Source organism: Aythya ferina, assembly GCF_964211825.1.
Source record: "Aythya ferina genome assembly, chromosome: 7".
Lineage (NCBI taxonomy): Eukaryota > Metazoa > Chordata > Aves > Anseriformes > Anatidae > Aythya > Aythya ferina.
Genome location: NC_140302.1, coordinates 12,627,394 through 12,649,047, shown reverse-complemented (window position 1 = coordinate 12,649,047; position 21,654 = coordinate 12,627,394). Strand labels below are relative to the sequence as shown.

Here is a 21,654-nt window from a genome sequence, read left to right as displayed (position 1 = left end):
GTACAAATTCATTGTTTACCCCTCTTTTGGATACTGTGCAAAGATCCCCTCATCTCTAAAAGGATATCATAAAACTGGAAACACCTTGGAGAAGGGCATTAAAGGTGAGGCATTAGAGGCACGGAACAGCTTTCTTATAAGTAGTGATCAAGTTGGCTGCAACTTTGGTTTGGAAAAGACATGACTGGGAGGTGCAAAGGTGTAAGTCTAAAAATCATGCCAAGCACAACACAGGTGGGTAACTCAACTTGCTTCCTCCAGCACAAGAAGTAGGGCGCATTACATAAAGCTAATGGAGCAATCTCTGGAGCAGATTCTTGATGCAACGGGGAGCAGGTTTGGGAAGGGCAGCTTCCAAATCATTGCCAAGAGCGCTGATACTGATGCTCAGGGTTAAGAGAGATCCAGTGAGCTGGAAGCTGTTGAATCGGTATGTCAAAGCTCTTGTTAAATGCTGTACGTTGGGATCCTGCCCTGACCTCTGTGCTCGGGGCAGGACTGGGGCCCAGGACTGGCGGGGGCTGGAGGCTGGCCGTCCCGGTTGCAGCGCGGTGCAGGCGCGGTGCTGGTGCCGCCAGGCGGCTCTGTGGGAGGCGGGCGGGATGCCGGCAGCGCCCGCCCCGTGAGGGCGATAAAAGGCGGCGCCGCGCGGCCCCGCCGTGTCTGCGCGCCCCGGGCCCATGCAGGCGCTGAGCGCCGCCCGCCGCCTCCTGCCCCGCACCCGGCCCCGGCCCGGGCTCGCCCGCGGCTGCGGCTCGGGGCCCGGCGCCCGGCGGAACCCGCTGGTCTACCTGGACGTGGGCGCCGACGAGCAGCCGCTGGGCCGCGTGGTGCTGGAGGTATGGGGGGACGGGACGGGACGGGACGGGACGGGACGGAGTGTCCGGCAGGGCCGCGCCGCCAAGGGCAGGCGGGAGGGCAGCGGTGGGGGCTGCCGGGGGTCGGTGTAGGGCTGCGGGGCGGTGTCTGTGCCCCTTTCTCCTTGGCCTCTCGGTGAGGCTGCGCCGCGTGGCTCCGTGCTGGGCACGGCTCGGCCCCTGCGGCTGTGCCCGCGGCGGCTCCGAGCCCTGGGCCCTGCTCAGAGGTAGCTGGGGGTTGTCGTGAGGGTGTGCCCGTCGATTGGAGCGGCTCTGAGACGGGGCTCCAGGTGGTGTGCAGTAAGCAGCCAACATTTGTATAGAAGGGCATGCTGTGAGTTAGCCAGAGCAATACCCGGAGTATTACATGGTTTTGGGATGGCTTGGGGTTTCTGATAGATCGCGTTTAGGTAGAAGGGTTCAATTGCACCAACTCACCGCACGCAAGTTGTTCAGTGCATGTATGTGCGGAAAACCTGACTAATTCTTCCTTTTCTATTTCTTCAACAGCTGAAAGCTGATGTGGTCCCAAAGACAGCAGGTAGGGCATCACCTTGAGAATTTCATACTTTAAATGGCAGGAAGAACATTCCCTTAACTTAGGGAAACTATTTCCATCTTCCTTCCCCATTTGTGAAATCAAGAAATATGTTCTGAACTTCGTCAGAACGGTGCTAGGGTTTTAGTTTGTTGTTTCAAATAGTTTTATTTTGTAACTTCTATGAACTTATGTACAGGCCATATGTTGGGTTACCGGTGGTGAATAACTATGCTTGAAAATGAGTTGCCTTTTATTAAAATCAAACCACAAAACAAACTGGAAAGGGAAACCCACAAAGAGTTCCTTTTGGTAGGGTTTTATAACAGCATACAGGGTTTTATCTTCCTTGTCACTAGTTAACTAGTGTACCCAGGTTATAAAGTTCTTGTGCTTTTCCACATGCTTCTTTCCTTATTGCTTACTTAGTGGTTCTGAAAAACTTGTAGCTTTCTTTCAGTTCTCAGTAGATGAACAGAGTAAGGAAAAGCATCATCTCCACAGTAATCTCAAGAACAAAGGCACAACATGCAGAAAATGTGATCTTTGACTCCGTAGTGATGGGACTCAGGGGTGTGAAGGTGTAACAGCAAAATCCAAGGGCAGTGCGAGGGAGGATTCTGTCTGTACCCTGGTTTGCTTTATTTCTGTGGTTTTGTAGCAGTGTTTCTTTGAGGATGAAAACAACCAACTGATAATACCTTAAAGATATAATAGACTTCTTGAAGTATATAATCTTGGGACCTAGTGACGTTAATTGTGTTTGACTTCATTACGTGTCATGTATGGGAACATACTGTTCTATGCTTTGTTTCCACAGAAAACTTTAGAGCTCTCTGTACTGGTGAAAAAGGATTTGGTTATAAAGGATCCACTTTTCACAGAGTGATTCCTTCGTTTATGTGCCAGGTAATGTTGTTCTTTGTTTGTTTTTGCTTTCACTGTTAAAATTATCTGTACGTTATTCAAGTATTTTTAGAATCCTTTAGACTAGTGGTAACATTTCAAGTGGCTGCCTTTGCCAGCTGCAGAATGAACAAGTGACAGTGGGGCTTGTCTTTTTGCTCTCTTGGCTCTGGCTGTTGCTCAGCCTATCTGTGGTACTCATAAATGTGAATTCTGTATAGGCTGTCTTAAAAAATGGCTTAAAGCAAAGCTTTTATCACAGCATACTGAAGCGTGGGGTATATTTGATGAATAGCACACGCTTGTGAGTAGAATTAGAAGAGACCTTATATGCTGAGTGAGCTAAGAAAACAGTGTGTCCATTCTTAGTAGCATAATTTGTTCACAGTAAATAATGTGTTTCATTGGGGAAAAAACAACATTTTTAACCTCAACGTCCTTCTAATTTGGAGGGGAGGAAGGAGCAAAAACAATTGGTTAGGATAAACTTTTGGGATGGCACACAGAAGATTTTCCTTTTATTTAAAGGATGTTGGTATGCGGGTTTTTTTGGCCTTCTTGAAAGTATTTTTTTCTATTGTACTTTGCAGGTGAACAGGTTTCTGCTGCTGTAGTGCACTGAATTGTTTAATTCCTAGTGGTCCTCTCTTCCTTAGTTGAGGTCCTCTGTTCTCTACATTTGAACAGCATTGGATTGTAGTACAGCTTTGAAAACAATTTGAGATAAAGGTCATAACAAGTGGGCTTGCTTTATTAACTGGTGACTGTGGTGGTCTGTCATCCTCTTTAAGTTAAAAATACAGTTGTCTGAACAAGAGGCCCTCATATGACCCATTTCTACTAAGAGGCAGGGTACACGTGTGCTGTAAAGGAACTAATTTCTTGCCTTTGAACTGAAAACTCCATTTTTGTGGTGCTGACAAAGGGACACAATTTAGCAGTCTTTCTGGGATCAGGAGTATACTTATATATGAAAGACAGAAATTCTACTAAGTTGTACCACTAGTTTGAGAAGTTCTGTGTAATCAGGTCCTCCTAGCCTCTTCCCTCCTTTGTCTCCACAAATGGACCTGAAATGAGGATACTAGGATACTCTGATGCAGTGAGATGATGGATTAATGTTCAGGAATTACTCAGTAGTCATTACCGAAGTGAAATACTGTCATAGGTTTCCACATACTGTTAAGCAAGATGAAACAAGCCAGAGGTCCTTCCACTTGTTGAGATGAAGCGTTAATATGATTCAGGTGATCGGTATGCCTAGTTGGAGTTCATCATATCCAGATGATGGCTTGGACTTGGTAATTAAGATGCCTCCATGTGGCACCCAGCATGCAAAGCATGCTTGTGGGATTGCATAGGTGTTGCTGTAACATAGCCCATAAAGGATTACTCAGGGTGCAAATGGAAAGATGAGTACCACGTGAGGGAGTTGTGGTGTGCCAGCCTGGGTAGCATAGTTTCTGGGAGAGGAGACAGCAGCTTGCTGGGAGCAGTGTTTAGTAGCTGCCTTGGGGAGTCGCTGTGGTGTGGGGTTTGCTTGTTAGGTTTTGTGCCTAACCTGAAAGATGTCTATGCCAGCAAGCAGTGTGGCAGAGGGCAGTGTAGAACACCTTGGATGTAGCACAGGGTAGAGATGCAGATGAGGATCTACTGCAGAGGTTTGTGTTTTGCTAAAAAAAAAAAAAAAAAAAAGGTACTGCATAAGGGCCTGATTTTTGTGACTTGTCTTCAAGAGGAATGGCCTCTTCAGTTACATCTTTAAATAAAAACAAAGTTCAGGATTACAACTCCCAGAGATTCCAAATGTCTCTCACTTACCTGTCAGCTCACCTCTGAGTTTGAGTGGGGCTATCCAAATCTAGAAAGCAAAGTCATGCTGCTGTACTGAAAGGTGAAAGGTACTTGTGTCTGTCCACTTAGAATAAGGGGAACCTACGTGGCTGCTCAGTGCTGCATTCCCAGTTTGCAGTGCTTAAGCAAGAAAAGCTGGAAGCAGCAAACAGTGATGTTGGAGACCCTGACCAGTATTTATCCCTCTTGGGAGAAAGAAGGGGGGAGAGGAAGGGGGTGAATGTGGGAGTTTTCCTGGCTTGCCTGATTAATATATTTGGGTGTATTTGCTCTGAGGCATTTAAGGTGTTTCTTAAAATCACTGCTGAATTGCTGCATCACATTTGGGAACAAGACTTGTAATAGAGAGAAGTGGTTGTATGAGGTAGAGACATCAACTGGAGAATATCAGCAATATCTGGAGCAGAAATTTGCTTTTAGCTTTTTTATTTTCATCTAGTTACATGATTTTAAATCCTCCTGTGACCATACTCATTTTTAACCTGAGATTTGAGAAAATTTGCTAATTTTATTACTTTTAAATGAGAGCAGGCGAGTACAGTTCTGATAGCATTGTTTCTGGTATAAAATAATGCTTTGTGTGCTAGTAAAGTTAAACCCAATACCCATTTTTATTTCAGGGTGGTGACTTCACAAATCATAATGGAACTGGTGGAAAATCCATTTATGGAAGTAGATTTCAAGACGAAAATTTCATACTTAAGCATGTAGGACCTGGTAAGTGAACGTATTCTTTCTGCCTTCTGATGACTATAACCTGTAATGACGCATTGTTTATGAAGATATATTTTTTATAAATTCTTTAGATATGTGGAGCATGTGGTAGGTACAGAAATGTTACTGAAGTTTAACACTGCATTGTCCCTGGCATGTGTTTATTTATAGACTGCAGTACAAATATGTCAGCCCATAACAGATGATGTTGTTCCTTACATAAAAAGGACTATGCAAAATCAAGATCAGTATTTGTGTGTGTTTTACTTAGAAACTCTACCAAGGTCAAATTACTACTTTGATTTCCTTTTTTTCTAAGTCAGAGTTGAACTTATACCTGAATGGTCATTGCAGAAGTGAAATAAAGCATTCTGGGATTTATCTACTATCTAACACAACCACATCCTTATAAGATTAAATGAAATCTAGAAAAAATAAAGGGAAACCCATGCATACACATCTGATTAAATCCCAAGTTTCTTTTCGGGGGATTGTTACTTCCTCATAGTAAAGGAACTACTGCTGCTGTTGAAACACAGTAGAGGTTACCTGGTATTAATTACATACAGGACATGTACAAATAATTGTTACCAGAGTTGTTGCTGTCACCAAAAGAGAGGCTGTGCTGGAGGGAATAGTTCAAGGCAAGAAGTCAGTATTAGCAGTCATTTGGAGATCACGTGACCTTCACATGATCTTCTGTCTGTCTATCATTAATCTAAATATGTGGAAGAAAACTGTCTTCTCTACGGCATGCTGTTTATACTGATCTAATAACCTGCTGCTGTTCCAGGTGTTCTTTCGATGGCCAATGCAGGACCTAATACAAATGGATCTCAGTTCTTCATTTGCACTGCAAAAACAGACTGGTACGTTCGTAGCCCTGCATATCAACCTAATGAACTGATGCCTAGAACCAGAGGGTTTTTAGTTTTCTTAGTTTGTGATTTTTAATTTGCACATTACCTGACGGTAACGGGAAAACAGACGGCTTTGTGCCACTCAAGGGAGGAAGGGCTGTGAGGGTAACAAGTAGCTTTACGTGCAGTTGATACTACTCCAGACACAGGTAAGACCCTATAAACTGTCTGAATTTCTCTCCCTTCTGTAGTTATGTTAGTGCACCTCTCTTTTCTTCAGTTTATTTCAGTACTTTGTGCACTGATGTCCAGTTTTCTGTGGTCCAAGCATAAAACGAAACTCAGTGAATTTAATGGTCAGGTACAGAAATAAAAAATAAAAATAAAATTAAAAAAAAAACACTGAACTTAAGGACAGGACTTAATGGCAACTAGTTAAGCCTGTTTCACTTGAACAAATGCAGTATTTGTGCTGGTGACTGAGGGTGTGTTAACCTGGAGCAGTGTTTGAGGGGCTTCAGTAGCACGTCTGCAGTGTGTGGCACACAGGCTGGCCTAACTCACCGTGCTTCTAGCCCCATCATAGTTGCAGGTAGAGTAACTTTACTTCTGTGCTGTGGTGTAAACCGAAAAGCTGTAAGGAATGGGTCTCAACAAAACAGGTCCCATATCCCTCATGACACATGCAAGGTCTAGAGCTAAATGTTTTTCTTGTCACTGCAAGTGCAGTTGTCCCTTTCCCCTAATCAGAGTTGATCAGCGGGTAACAGCTATGATGATCTGTTTACATCCCTTTGCTGCACTTGATTTGGTCCAGTCTTTGTTGTTTTATGTAAATCTGCCTTTGTTATTTCTGTTACAGGCTGGATGGAAAACATGTCGTGTTTGGGCATGTCAAGGAAGGAATGGATGTTGTGAAAAAAATCGAGAGCTTTGGTTCCAAGAGTGGAAAGACGTCCAAGAAGATTGTTATTACTGACTGTGGCCAGCTGTCATAACCTTTTGACCTGCCATTTAGGACAACTTCAATGCTGTGAAAAATGGATCACAGAACCAAAACATTTCTGATCCCATAAGTAGCACCTATGGAGCCGTATTTTCTACTTAACTTGGTCCTACTTTTATATTTCTATTGAATAATACTGCTTGAAAGCATAAAATGTTCAATAAAAACATGTTTTAACCAAGGTACCTTGGTAGTCACCACCACACTCTTGGTAGAGATTCCCACTGTGTTTTAAAAGGAGTAGTATGGTAATTGAGAGCATATCTGACTGTTCTGTTAATGCTTTTCTTACTATTTGGATGCTTTGGGTGTTGGAATTGGTGGTAGAGTTGACAACAAAATATTCTGTAACTGACAGATAGATAAAAGAAAAATTGAGAAAAACAATGCTCCCTTTGGTTCCAAAGTAGTCATCTGTTCTGTTGTCTCATTTAAAAAAAAAAAAAAAGATACTAACTAATGCTCTCAACTACAGGCAACAATACCATCAAATGTTTTCTTTCTGTGTCTCAATTTAAGTCTTTCCACTAGAATTAATATGTGTGGTTGTGGGTTTTTAATTTGTCAGTTTCTGTAGTCTGACCACTGTTTAAAACTGAACTGATCCTTACTTGATTCAACGGAGCAATTTGACTTCTGGATTAAGTGAACTGCTTTAAGATGAGGTGGCGCGCTGGTAGAGCTCTACCAGTTCGCTAAGGCTACAAATGAGACAAAAGATGATGGGACTTTTTTACTATGCAACAGTGAACTTAATAGAAGTACAATTCTGCTCCGAGACATATTTTTGTGAAGAATACAGCACAGTACTCAATAGATCAGCTATTTTTGCACTTCAAGAATATAATCAGAATGTAATGAGCTTGCTTGAGTGAGAAATAGATTTTAGTGATTTTTTTTTTTTTGTACTGTTAGTTCTGCAAAGTTGGCCCACCTTGGATTATGGTTTCTTCTCATGCATCATCAACAGGAGTCAGAATTGGTCACTGGAGTCGCATAGCCTACTGGGTGCAGCAAAACCATTATTGTTGTGGTTGATGCGTGAGAAGAGGAGAATTCAGCTGATCAGATAAACACATTTCATTTGTAGAAACCACTATGTTTTATGTGGAGTCCTTGAGCAGTAACAACTGTTGGAACCTCACAATATTACTTTAAGAATTGCTAAAGCTGTGAAGTATTAATGCTTGTGGGAAAAGCACTTGACTGTTTTTGTGTGATAATCTTGTTACTGAAGAGAAAAATAAAATGTGATAGCTCTTCTCAACTGTGATTACTTCCACTGTGTTCTGCTAATACAGGGGTTTAAAGCTATTCTTTACTACACTTTTTTCCACTGAGGGCTGCCTTCTTGTGTGTACGTAATAGTATTCTGAGAGAAATTTAACAGAAAATGGAATTGACAGTGTTATTTTTTCCTATTTAATCTATCTTTGTAGTATTTTTGAAATATTAATTTGTGCTGTTTAGGCTTATTTTAGTTTGATATAATGATTTTTCTCTTAATTTGTATATGGAAAATAAATGCAGTTCTACCACAAAAAGGTGTGTGTTTTTTTTTTCCCTTTCTTAAACAAGACTTTGGGCACTTACCTGAAAGCAGGCATGTGAGGTGCTGAAGCATGTTGTGTTCACTTGTGCTATTTTACTCCATCCACATTGTAATGAGTCTCATCTGCAGGTTATCAGAAGCTACCTTGTTCCAGAAATATGGCCATCAAGAGGCAGGGCAATGGTACCAGGGCAATGCGCCTTTAAAATGTCTGGCTTATTCCATCAGCTGCAGGGATAACAATGAGCAAAGTGTAAATTTACCTGCTCTGTGTTGCTTTTTTTATTTTTAATTCTGCTTTGACGGGGTTTTCCAGCTTCTTGATAGACATTTGAGGCTATATGCATATATGTAGCAACATGGCTTGAGTTTGTACTGTTACTCCTGAGCTCAGGGCCAGAGGCAGTGGTGTGATGGGACCTAGCGTTGCTGAACTTTAGCATGTTGGGGGTCTGGCCCATGGCTGTTGGTCTTGGTTTGCTTGTCCATTGCACCTGTGTCCCAAGCAGCGCTTGCAGCTCCTGAGGTAGTGTGGAATTCAGCCTTGCTAGTAACTCTCCTCCTGGGTATACCTCTGGCCCCTGAGCACGTCTGCCCCTCTCCTAGGAGTCCTGGTGTGTCATAAAGCTAGCAGAAGAGGCTTCTCCCTCCACAGCCTTGCTCTGTCATTGTGTCAGCCCGAAGGCTGTGGTCTGGAACAGGAAGAGTTAGGCAACATCAGCAGCTGCTTGTGCCCTCCTCACTGGGATTTTGTATTTCATCAGGGCAAAATTGTTACAGCAATGAACTCTGCCAGGGAGGGAAAAGGGCTCTTGCTTTTAAAGTTAATCCATTTCATCTCTGAGAGAAGGAAGTGCCCCAGATAACTTTGGAAGGTTGTATAGATGTCAAATCCCAATAGGGTAGGTGCTTTCCTTGTTTTCTTCTGGTAAAAAAGGGTTGATCTCCAAGCAACTCAGAACATGGTTCAGTGTAAAGCAGCTGAGTGACGCTAGAGGAGCTAATTGAATTCACACTGTATTAAAGTATGGAAAAGGGCTGCCACGGCAGGTGAAGTGCAGCGAGAGGCCACTTTGCCCCCGTGCCCGCCATTTCCTACTCAGCCGCTTCCCTGATGGGAGGGCTGGGGCACCGCTGCCCTGCCCTGAGATACTGGAGCCCCTGTGGGCGATGCAGCAGAGCGATTACACCAAGCCTGTGCTAGTCTATTTTGTGTCAAAAAGTGACTGTCCGGGTTATTTCGCTTCATGTTTCACACAGCGGTCCCAGCCCGAATGCCCTGAGGCGCTCTGCGAGGAGCGGGGCGGCGGCAGGTGCCCCCCGGCCCCTTCCCTCACGGCGGCTGCTGACGGCCCGGGACTCCCGGGCGGGCTCCCCGCTGCCGCTCCCCGCCTGCCCGCGGGGCGGCGCCGCGAGGCCGCCTCAGGGCCGCGGCGGTGCGGGGCCGGCCCCGCCGGGCCAAAGCTGCCGCTTCGCTTCACTTTGCTTCGTTTTGCTTCGCTTCGCTTCGCTTCTCCCGGCTGTGGGACGAGCGGAGGGAGGGGGCGGCTGTGCCCCTGCGAGCTGCCCCCGCCGCGTGCAGGTCCGGGGGTGCCCCGGCAAAGCACAAACCGACCCCCAGCAAAAATCACCGGAGTTTGTGTGGCAAAGCTGTTCCAACAAATTCACAGAGGGTTTTGTTTACTCTCAGGGTTTAATTGCGTTCCAGACTTTCTGCTTGCATAAATTGCTTTTGACTGAGGCTATCTATTTTTGTTTATGCAGTTTAAATCCTTCGAAGTAAGGGCATTGGGGCACGGGGTCCTGCCCGTGCTGCAGCACGTACGCTGCTGGTAGCAGCGTGTCGACAAGCAGGGCCTCGAAGAAGTAAGCTGCTGGAATGAGAGCAAGTCATTTTATATGGCATTTCAAGGACAATTTGGATGTTCTGCTGCTAGCGGAGAAACTGTAGCTGGACAGGCGCTTTCAACCCAATTTAGAAGCAACCAGGCCAAAAGGACAATTGGTGCTGCAAGCCTGGAAGAGCTGCAGGACAGAAAGGCTGCAGCTGGGGAAGGAGGTGACAGCCACAGAGCGGCGAGCAGCAGCCAGGCAGTGCTTTCCCTCACACACACGGCGCTCAGGTGAGGGCAGCAGGGCCAGGCTTGAGATTCGGGGTGCAGGAGGACCCTGCTGCGAGCTGTGAGGGACATACAATGAGGGGACATGGAGGAAACTGAGTGTAGCACAATGAGGTTGTTCTGGTAGAGGGGATCTGAGTGGAAACAAACTTGGCTGACTTCAGATGCCATGCTCAAATGGAGAAAGGCCTGGGGCACCTCAGAGCAGGAGGTTGTTAGTATCCACTGCCTGTTGTTGGAGCTGACAGAGGTGTCCTGGGACATGGCTGGACGAAAAACATTGCTGGTGTTGTTAACTTGAGTTCAGTGCAACTATATCAGAGGTCAACACTGACTCTGAATTGCTCATTATTTATTAGCCGGTTAAGTAAACAAATCTTAAAGTTAGGTCATCAGTGGGACTGATGTAGCTTGAGAAGAATGGAGGCAAACTCTTACTCAGCAGTGCAGCCGACATCCTCATCTTGCAGGAATCCAGCAAAACGTTCAGACCCCAGCTGGCCCGGGGAAGAGCAGCGTAACCGAGCAGGTAACTGGGCTCCCAGCCCTGCAGCTGCTGCTTGGGCTGCGTGTCCCCACTGTGGGGACAGCTCTTCACCTGGCTGATACCGTGCCACATGTCTTGCTTGACGTGTGCCCGTGCTCGCTATGGCTTAGTGGCACTTATTTTTAGAGCCTGGCGCTGCTGCTGAGCAATGGTATCGCACGTTTGGCTCCTGCTTTGTCGCCCTGGCGCTAGGAAGCTGTGGGTTTTTTTTTTTTGCATCCACATCCCAGACCTTGAGGTTTGAACTGGGAAGGTCAGGGTGGGGGCAGATCCAGGGGCTCTGGTGTGGCTCTGTCCTCCCCTGATGGGTCATTAATTGTAACCACCCCAGAGCGACGCTGGTTTGAACGCCCCGTTCTTTTTACAAACCAGGAGAGGAAAAAAAAAAAAAAGAAAGAAAACATATAACTGGGGTGCATGCTTGGGGGGAATGACTGCCTCTTTAAGACAGGGTCAGGGAAAAGTTAAAAATGTGCAGATGCAGAGGTTTGGGGGGGAAAAACTCTGTCACTGTTCTCATTTTCACTCACCTCCTACTTAAAATTCATCCGGGAAGGTAGGCAGAGGGACACAACAGCTGCTAAAATTACTAGGTGGAAATCATTTTTAGCAGGCGCAAGTGCCTTGCGGTTTTCCTGCCCTCTCTCCCCCACCGCTCAGGCCTCGCCCCCAGCTCGCTGTAGTTTCTCCCAGAGAGACTCTCGCATTGCAGGGCCAAACTCCATCCATCCGTCCATCTATCCGTCTATCCGTCCGCCTGATCCATGCCAGCCCCGTGGGACCCCGTCCCCAGGGACAGCCCCAGGCCCCACCACTGGCACGTCCTTGGGATCTGCTCCTGCGAGAGGCAGGGGCGTGAGGGGGCGGCGGCAGCTGCGAGCAGTTAGGCTATTGCTGGAGCCATAAATTGTGCGTTAGCTCCAAACAGTGCACGCTCCAAGTGATGCAGTGCCTTAGATTTTTTTCCTGCCTGCCAAAAGTCAGTGTTTGGTTAGGATTTTATTTTTTTGGAAGCGCCGTTGCTATTAACTTGAGGGTTGCCAAGGCCAAACAAAGTGCAAAGTGTCCTTGGAGAAAGCTGCGTGATTCTGTACATTAAAAACCAGGGGGTGCCAGCACACGGCCTCAGCCTCGCAATCTGTCACATGGCTTGCATGTGCTGCCAGCACCCTATAAAAGCTTTTGCTGATTTTTTTATAAGAACGTTCCTGTGCTTAAGCTGCAGAAGTCCGAGCTTTGCATTTTTCGATCCGTTTGCTGCGTGGGGCTGCACAGCTTGTGGGAGGAGCGTGCGGGTGGCCAAGGCTGGCCAGACGGGGGCAAAAGGGCTGTCACTTGGGGCAGGCGCACGGCTACACCCGCAATCAGAGCCACAGCCCTTGTTCCACGCCCTGACTTTGCGTCGCTGTTAACCCACTAACCCTTGGTCCATCGGCTCGCTGGCCCACGCGAACAATAGTGGGTGCAGGTGTGTGCTGGCTCAGAGTAGGAAGAAAAAGCCCGACCAACTTTCTGCTAAACACTTTCCTTTGCCTGCAGAGCGAGCAGGACTGCACGGAGCTGGAGGTCTCAAAGCACAGGGTGGAGAAGCAGGAGGTTGCCGCTGGGTCAGCCACTCTGCGGTGGCCACTGCTGCCATAAGCGGCTCGTGTGGACTGGCCATGCCCTGTGGGGTCAAGGCAAAGCCACGTGGTTTTCTGGGCTTTCTTTCTGTTTCCTTTCTAGTTGATCTGAAACCACGATGCCGCTAGATTTTGGAAAATGGTGTTCATGCACACAGATGCAGGAGCACACAATGAAGGGAAAACAAGATGCTCCTTTTAGTTGCAAGAATGACTTCATTTCTGGGGTGAACCGGTGGATTACTTGGTGGTTAGTAACAAAATGCATAGAAATTGTTTTGGAACAGCAGTGGAGATCATTGTCTTCCTCTTCTCCACCTTTCCAGCACCACTCCTTTCATGCTGAAACGAAAGGAAATGTGTTCTGTTTTTCTTTTATTTATTTTTCCTCTCTTCACAATGATATGAAAGAATTTTCCAGACCCCATCCTGGTCCGAAGGCTTTCGTCGGGGCCATAAACCTGTGTTGGGTTCAGCACGCAGCCCCCAAGGGGGCCGCCCTGCAGCACAGAGGCTGGCTGGCCCACGGGGCACAAACCCCAGGCTGCCCCGAGCTGTGTAACCACTCCGGAACGTGGCTCCTGAAGCTCGCCACCAGCTCTCCCTGCTATTAACATCTGATTCTGGGGAGAGGGGCAAGAGGCAGGGGGAGATGGGGGCCCTTGCTTTTGCCTGCCCATGACCCAGCAGCATTTCCCAGGTGTGGATGATGATTTTTTTCCTGCCTAATTGCTGCCCCAGTTAATGAGGTTCCTATCACTTCCCATAGCTGTTTGTGAAGGTGTCTGAGGAGCGGTGGAGGGAGGGATGTCCTTTGCTACCAGTGTCCCATGCGAGCTGTGGCAGCAGCATCCTGCAGCTGGGGGGCAGATTTACCTGTTCTTTCCACTTTCTGTTGTCTTGGCTTGCTGAACTCGGAGCGCTCTCAGTGGGACTTTGCAGCTGCAGTTGTTATTATCCCAGCTAGGAGAACTCAATTCCTTTTTTTTTTTTCCCCCCCCTTTTTAGGCATTAGGAGCACCAGCTCGTGCCAGCTTCCTCTGCCCAGAAGCTGTCTCGGTTTCTCAGGAATGAAGCTAAATGACGTTTTTCAATGGCTGTGAGCAGCCTGCAGATAACAGAAAATAGTTCTGTGTTGTTCTTTGTGAGTAGGGCCCCTCACAAAGTAGCCTTAACTCTATATCAAGGAGTCAAGGGGTTAAAATAATATTGTCCCAGCGTGTCATTGCTAACTAAGGTCCTGGGCTTAACAAGACCCCAAATTGTTCGTGTTCCACTGATGTAATTTGTTATCCCGAATTTTCCCCTATTTTGTTATTTCAGTGTGCTTGGCTCTAAGGTCATAGCTTCAACCCGAATTCTTCACTCACCCTCCCCAAACTGGGCAGGACTCTGCCTGGCTGATAAACCAACGGCGGTTCTGACCTCGTTTGTGCCTGATGTCATTCCCCTGAGCTGGAGGCTGGGGCTGGCTTTGCCCTCACACCAGGGAACACCGGCCAGTTCCCTGCTGCTCTGATCGGTAGGTGGGATATGCTGGGAGCGGGTCTCAAAGGGAGAAACACCAGGAAAAATCACTTCTGCAGTCCTCAAGCTGATATACATGTAGATCTTATCTAATCAATGAATTTTTTATCCCATTCCAATCCATTGTAATTTATCAGGAGAGGAATCTTTTCTCCCAGGGATACACTTAATTTACAAATAGTTATTTTTATTTATTTATTTATTTATTTATTTTTTCCTATAGTCATATGGCTAGGTATCTCAGAGTTGGGGCACCAATGCTGAGCTGGCTTTGTGGCCACCAGCAGACCATCAGCACAAATGAACACGGACAGTATTTTACAACTATTTTCTACTAGCTGACACAGAGCCATGGAAAACTGGGGGAAAAAATGTAGAGCAGATTGAATGAAAACAAAAATATAAGCTAGGTCCTTTACTTTTGGAAACTCTCCAACCACCTCTAATATTCATTAGTGAGATATCAGCTTTCTGCCTTGCAGGATGAACTATAAAATATTATATCTTAGCCCTGCACATTTTCAAGTTCCTTCCCCTTTATTACAGCCACTGGTTTATTAAAACTAGAAATGGACCAAGACCAAACCTCGGCATGAAACTATGTCTGAATGTCTGCCTTCAAATCCTGCAGCTTGCTACAACTGCTCTCTAATGCTTAAAATAAAACTGAACCCCCTGCAACACCAAATGATGTCTCATTCCTCCTCCCTTCATTCCCCTCATGAACAAAACTCCTCGCACCTGGATGTACCGAAGCTGATGGGCTCGTGGCTAGCTCCTTGCCCACCAACGCCAAAGGCAAAATTCCCAGAGTGGCTGGCAGCATCTGAGGGTCTGGTTAATCCCATCTGAAACTGTGCCCAAGCATGTATGATCAATGATGAGTTTGAAAGGATATTATATGTAATTTTTTTGAAGTCCATTCATGTGACCTGCTCTGTTCACAAGACTAGCTGGCAGTTAATTTCCTCTCTCTTTCTTCCAAAACATCCTTCCCATGTCCTTGTATTTTACGGTCTTCACTGAGGAATGTTGTCTACTGGATCATTTTTATTGGCTTTGCTTTTTAATAATCAGCATTTGAGTTTAATGCAGCGTTTTTTTGGTAACAGAATTCATAGCTTAAAAAACAACAAAGCAGCCCCTCGCTCCCTTGGATAGATTTCAAATGTGATTACTTTTATAAGTTGTAAATAAAGGGCTGGTAGTTGATGCTTAGTGGAAAGCGCTCCCAGTGTTTTTCAAGCACTGTTTTTCAGCCTCCACTGATAAGAAAACTGCTGACTTGGGGTTTTGGGAACTGCTTTTTGCTGCTCTTTTTGCTCCTGCTGCAGCTGCCCGTGGTCAGGAAACCTCGAGGCTGCAGGGGGAGAGACGCTCGACCGGGACAGCATGCAGCGGTGGCAGCAGCACACACCTGAGCCTTGCAGGGTGGATGGCGTGAGGCGAGGCTTTGCGCCTCCCCACCGTGGTTCTGACTTTTCCCCAGGGCCAGGAGCTCAGGGGCACTGCAGCATCCAGGCAGAAGTAATTCCAAACTGGTCGTAATGCCACACTGCAGCTCAGCTCCAGGCCAGCCCTGAGGGAAAGGAGTTCTGCTGAAGTAGTCCTCGAGCAGTTGGGAAGGGTGGCTTGATGTCTTCGCCCCCTAAATTAATTTAGGAAGTGAGGGCCAATGCCTGACAGTGAAGATGATGAGCTTTGGACCTAGATACCAATAGATATGGGTCTTCAGTCCTGATGAAGGCAAGCCGGAGGAGTTTGTAGGCTAAGTATGAGAGGAACTAGCTGAAGCTTAGTGGCTTGCAGCACACAGGCTGTCAGGCTAGATGCTTTACATGTTCCATTTTGGCCTCAGATTGTATTAAAAGAGAAACAACCTTTTTTTCCTGATTTGAATCTTGCCTCCCCAGCACTCCTTATCATTTCTTCCTACTCTTTTTCTTGGTCTGTTCTTGGAGGAGTTACTTTCCCTCTGTCCTGTTCGAAGTCTTTCTCTCTCTGACTTTATTATAAAAATAAAAATAGATAAAAAATAGAGATTATGAAGGTCCTGAAGGGAGTCAGACTTGCAGGTTTATCTGAATTCAAAGAGAACTGGGTGCCAAACTCAGAGATCTTGTGAAAGCCCCAACCCAGAGCCCTGAAATTCAGAATGGCTTTTGAAAAACCTTGTAAAAAGCAAGCTTGCTGATAGTGGGCTGTCTCAAGCTTTTTTCCTTAATCTTAAGCATTTTTCTGATGGGGGCTCTATAAATATACTCAATGATGATGAGAAGTAGAAGAGTAAATGTCTGGCTTTTGTGTACGACTTTTCTGCAGTGAATATCACCAAAGTTATTTTACTGGCTGGTTATCTCGAAGCAGCAAGTATCCAGACGGTTGTCTCCAACTGTTGTTATTAAATTCAGCAGGAAATCCATCCTGTCCAAAAGAATTATGAGTTTCCATTGCTCCTGGAGATGTCCAGAGATGTTAATGTGTGTGTGTGTTTGTGTTGCACAAGTAGCCGGCAGTGAGCAAGGCCGGGTTTTGATCTCATCCCTGAGCTGGGGGAGCTGGGTGCCAGCTGTAAAACTGATGTCAACGTCTAGCCCAGGGGGTTATTTATGAAGGCAAGTCTTCCAAAACACCCTGATCGCTCCAGCTACAAGCATGTTTCACATCACAGGGCAGCACTTGAAATTTGTAGTTCAGCGTCCCGAAGCAGGGCCCAGATGCCGCCAGCAGCAGCCTTTGCCCTGAAGGAGTTGGCGTTTGTCAGCTCTTTCTGCCCAGAGGTGTGTGAGATACCACAGTTTCCCCTTTTACCTAAACGAGGAAATAACTCTGGTGGCGATCTGGTCTTTGTCACTGCTGTGGACGCAAAACCACCAAGTGCTGATCCCTTATTTGTACTATACGGCCCGTCGGGGTGGGAGTCATCTGCCGAAGGGGGTGAGAAGCAGAGTCACAGCTGGGGGGGCTTTGCCATGGCCACCTGCCTGGAGCAGGACCCCTCGCCAGCAGTGGCCACCAGCAAGGGACTGGGAGGCAGGACAGCTCAGAGGGAGGGCCTGCTGTTGCTCCGGCCTCCTACTTGCAGGTTTCCCAAATCCCCCCCAAACTCTGTGGGTCAGGGGGGAGCCTGAAGGCATCTGCAGCCTGCCCCTGCTGCACCACGTTCCTCGGCCAGCGGATGAAGGATGAGGTAAGGGAAGCAGCACGCTCAGCCTCGGCCGGACCTCGCAGTGCTGCATTATTTCTCAGGTTGTGTCTCTCGTGCTGAAATGGCAGCTGTGGAGCTGGTGTAGGCTGGGAAGGATGTAACCACACTGTTCAACCACTAGCCCCTGTTTGTTTTGCAGAAAGACATGAGGTATGTTTAGAAAAGTGCAGATTTGTCTTTAAAACTCTGGCTCATCTCAAAGATCATGGTATTTCTGGCAAACTACATATATGAACATCTTTAAGGAGATGTCTGCACCGGGTCTACATTTAGATCTTGTTGTAATACCACAGCCATGTATAGCCGCCTGGCAAAAGCCTCCCAGAGAAACACGACAGCACAGAAATGTGCTGCTGTAGCCCTGAAAAAATAGCAACATAGAACTGACACTGTTCAGATGTTTGATTTTATAGAAGATACCTCCAGACATAAATAAAAGCTGCCTCGGTGAGCACGTATATGCACAACAGGGTGCTGGCTATGTGACTCACCACGTATCCCAGGGAATAAATGGTTGGTGGCACAGGGCATCCCAATGCAGCCCGGGCCTCGGGGCTTTGGGGAGCTGCTCTGGGCCCACACCAGCCAGCTACACCTCAACCAGAAGGAGGCAGGCAGCATTTCTGCAGTGCCTCCACACATCACTGGATCCTTTCCATCATGTTCTGGGTGCACGGTGGTGTGCCCACGGAGCACCCAGCCTGGCTCGGGCTCCTTTCTCCAGCAGAGTCCTGGTGCCCAGCGCAGGAATAGAGAATAAAGCACAGAGTGCCATCATGCTACCCTGGGGCTCTGAAATTCCCCATGCCCTTCCCATCCCCTGCACTTCCAGGCAGGTGTTTCGGGACCCCGGTGTCTGCACACAAGCCCTCAGCAGTCAGCGTGCCAGGTGCAAGGCACAGTGACCAGCAGCAGTGCCTTGTACAGCGCCTTCCCCTCCCTGAGTGGTGTGTCAGGAGGCACCAAGCTTCTAGGTCAGCTTCTCTATCTACCCCAGCTAGCATGACCTACATTTGGAAAGCCTTCTGTGCACATATGTGCCTCATACAGAGCATTCATTACAAACCCACTGACTCTGGTACGCTTGCAAATTCTCATGGAGAAAGTCAAAGACGGAGCGCATAGTCCAGCCATCTCTGGGGCACAGTGCCCTTCCCGCCTCCTCTCACCCTAGGAGCTTCATGCCACGTGCGTTTTCCATCCCAGCCCCTGCAAATGAGGCAGGGCTTTGGCAATTAGTAATGACACTGAAATACAGCCGTTCGAAAGAGCAGCACTCAAACCACATGTACAAGCTAAAAACTCTTTTCCAGTGATGAGTTCAAGATGGATAAAGCCCCTTACATGTTGCAGGGCTCCATACAAGGAAGAATTTGAAGAGTTGACCTTTCCTATCTTTCCTATCTTTCCTATCTTTTCCTATCTAAGAGTTGACATTTCCTATCTTTCAAGTGCTGTGGTTTACTGTCTAATGGCTTACTGCTGACAACTCTTGATTATCTGGTGTAGCAGAAGGACTGGGATGACCAAGACAAAGTAAAAACAAAGATAATGCAAAGCATATGGCAATTAAATGCTAAGAAAATAAAATCTGAGCATGGTGAAAGGCCAAGATCCCTGAGCAGCACTGACCTGGGCAGGGGTGGTCACTGAGGGCCACACGATGGGAAAGAGCTGAAGTTCATCCAAGGCCTTTTGCAACTCACTTTGGACTGCCTGTGCTCCCAGTACGATTAATCCACAGCCTGGGTATCTGCCCAAGAATGGCTGGGGGCTGCTTGGTGTTCCTAACAGAGACATATTCCTTCAGTAAAACGCTCTGCACTGTGTGCCTTGCCAGTGATGGCTCTATGTGAGAGTAGCACAGAACAGTGAGTATTTTGCACTGCTGCCCTCCTCTTCTTTCCATGCTGCAAGCATGTGCAGACCATGCTTGGGCTGGAATTTGCCCAGCTTGTGATGTTTTCCACGCTGCCCAGGCCCTGGATGGGCAGCACGGGCTGGCTTTTCACACCAATCTGCCTGCAAGTGGAGCTCAGTGCAGGTAGATGTGGGAATCAGCCCCAGATGTTGTAAGGCATCTCCTGCTCCCAGCCAAGCTGCTGGGGGCTTTCAGAGCAACTTGCTGCTTGCTGGAGGAGGTGCGGAGAAGGAAGCAAACGCCCCGGGCAGTCATTCACATGTGGTGGTGGCTCAGCACGAGCTCGGCTCCTTGCTGGGGCAGGCTGGCTGCAGGGAAGGGCCGCAGGGCCTCAGCACGCTGCTCATTCACGAGTGTTTGCGACTTTCTTACAACTCCTTTCAACCGGCTTTTCTCCAGAGTAACCATCCTCACTCTCTTCCGCTGGCAGTGTGACCCTGGAACAAGCGTATCACAGTTCTGGCATGTTTGGGTCATGCTACCACCGTACAGCAATATTATGTGGCAAGCACAACATATGTTTTGGAAGGGACTTCAGTTTATTTTAGCTGCTCCAAATTTACTTGACCTGTTTAATCCAGCTTTCACACTACATCATCTCAATCGCTGGGGCTGCTTTTAGGTCGTGCCCCACACAACATGTGCAGCCAGTTGGCCTTTCATCTGTATGCTTAATTGTCCAAAATGATTTCCATGTGATTAACACAAACCCCCTCATCCATGACAGGCCAGACTGCGCCGTCCTCCCCGCTGCTTGGCGAGCGCGGGGTCAGGCCCACTGAGGAAGGAATAGCATGAAATCAGTAAACTGGGAGCTTCTCCTGGGATGTTATCGGGCAGGGTGTAGGCGATATTGACCCCATCACCTCAGGGAAAAGGCAACATTTGCTGTCGGCATCGCTTGTCCTCAGGAGGGCGGCTCAGCCCCCGCTCCTGCCCTGCCAACAGCAACAACCATCACCCCAGCCCGTAGGCCGCTCGCTCGCCAGCTCACTGAATCACGCTGCAGACGTGAGGCGTTTTTTGGGTGCTAAAACTTTACAAGGCTCAGAGTTACAGAATCCGCCCATGTGCCCTGTCTGGAAACTGGCTCCCGCCCCTGTGGAAAAAGCCAGGCGTCCTCAATTAGGCATTCATGGAGAGCAGGGACCAGCCGGGGCCGGAGCCAGGGGCTGCAGAATTTTCCACATTTGCCAGCACCGGCCTTGCAGACCTGTCTGCTAACTCCATCTCGGGCTTCTCACTAGGCAACCAAAAGTGCTAAAAGGAGGAATTGAGAAGATCACTTTCACACCCAGCTTACTGTGTGCAAGATATTTTTTCCCCGCAGTGCAAAACCATTGCACTGTGTCACTCGTCTCCCCTAATGCTTTGATATTACTGCAGCAAAGGGCTTTCTGCCCCAAAAAGCTATTCAGTGCCTCCAGCTGGCCCAACAATTGGAGTGCTTCGAACAGGGTTAGAGAAATGAGAGTCATCCTGGGTGGGAAGGTCTCTTAGAGCTGTTGAGTGCCACAACCTGAGCCTCAGGTGTGCATGGAGATATCTGAGGATGCACATAGGAGCACAGGGAAGAAAACAAGGCTGTAACCCAGACACAGGTGGCCCTGCTTAGGCATTAAAAGAGCAAACAGGAGCTCAGACTCCACCTTCCAAAACGTCACGTTTTTGTTTCTCTGCTGAACCAGGGATGGGGACTGTGTGAGAAAAAGACCAGCAGCTATAATTGTGACTTGATTACAGAGGTCCTGCTTCGCTTCCTGCGGGTGCAGTAAAATGGCCATGGTCGGACACCTGCTTCCTTTCCAGCTGGAGATGGCCACGCTGGGGCACTGCTTAAATCCTGTGCAGGATTGGCTGTGCTATTTCTCTGTGTCCTTCTAACAAACTTCAGGACAGCACTTCCTAAATAAATGCTTCTCACCAGAAAAATAACTAAATTGCTCAAGCCAATGAATCATTTTCTTAGAATCTGGGGAGCACCAGGGCATTTGCTGGTGCTGCTGGTGGTGTGGGGTAGGGGCTGGTGTGGAGGAACCCAAGAACTATGTTGGGGATGTGGGGAGGGAACAACTCTTTACTGTAAAACAAACAAAAAACCCCCTGCTTTTCAAAAACCAGGAGTGATGCAAAGCAAGTAATAGAACTGCAGGCTTGAAACAAAATGGTCGCAGAAGGCCAACAACTGTGAAATACCAGCAGTGAGGGGAGCTGACAGAGGTAAGAGAAAAAGGGGAGGTAGGAAGCATCCAGAAACTTGAAGTTTGCAGTTTTAATTATTTCATGCAGTTATTTGCAAACTAGATCTGTAGATGAAGGAGCCTCTGCTCAAGCTGGTCAACTTTATAATCTAAACATTCATGTCTCATTCCAGTGACTGAGAAGATTTTAAACAGCTGGGGTTTTTAGAAGATTAATTATA

The 21,654-nt window shown here is 47.4% G+C and overlaps 1 protein-coding gene and 1 long non-coding RNA gene across 2 annotated transcripts; one reads left to right on the top strand and one right to left on the bottom strand.

The window, feature by feature from the left end:
• Positions 1-653: 653 nt before the first annotated feature.
• Positions 654-8,279, top strand: PPIF (peptidylprolyl isomerase F). Its single transcript, XM_084526397.1, has 6 exons — positions 654-839; positions 1,368-1,398; positions 2,216-2,304; positions 4,776-4,872; positions 5,663-5,738; positions 6,592-8,279. The coding sequence occupies exons 1-6, from the start codon at positions 681-683 to the stop codon at positions 6,725-6,727; spliced, it is 588 nt and encodes a 195-aa protein (XP_084382523.1). The 5' UTR covers positions 654-680; the 3' UTR covers positions 6,728-8,279.
• Positions 8,280-12,196: 3,917 nt separating this feature from the next.
• Positions 12,197-14,083, bottom strand: LOC311440030. The gene is made up of 2 exons (XR_014695171.1): positions 13,453-14,083; positions 12,197-12,918 (listed from the first exon to the last, which is right to left on the bottom strand). It is a non-coding gene; the product is annotated as an uncharacterized lncRNA (long non-coding RNA).
• Between the last annotated feature and the right edge of the window lie 7,571 nt (positions 14,084-21,654).

Excerpts from the sequence above, each read along its gene's own strand:
- PPIF (XM_084526397.1), top strand. The coding sequence starts at position 681 with ATGCAGGCGCTGAGCGCCGCCCGCCGCCTCCTGCCCCGCACCCGGCCC. Across the intron at positions 840-1,367 it reads TGGGCCGCGTGGTGCTGGAG|CTGAAAGCTGATGTGGTCCC; the intron begins GTATGGGGGGAC and ends TTTCTTCAACAG. Across the intron at positions 1,399-2,215 it reads TGTGGTCCCAAAGACAGCAG|AAAACTTTAGAGCTCTCTGT; the intron begins GTAGGGCATCAC and ends TTGTTTCCACAG.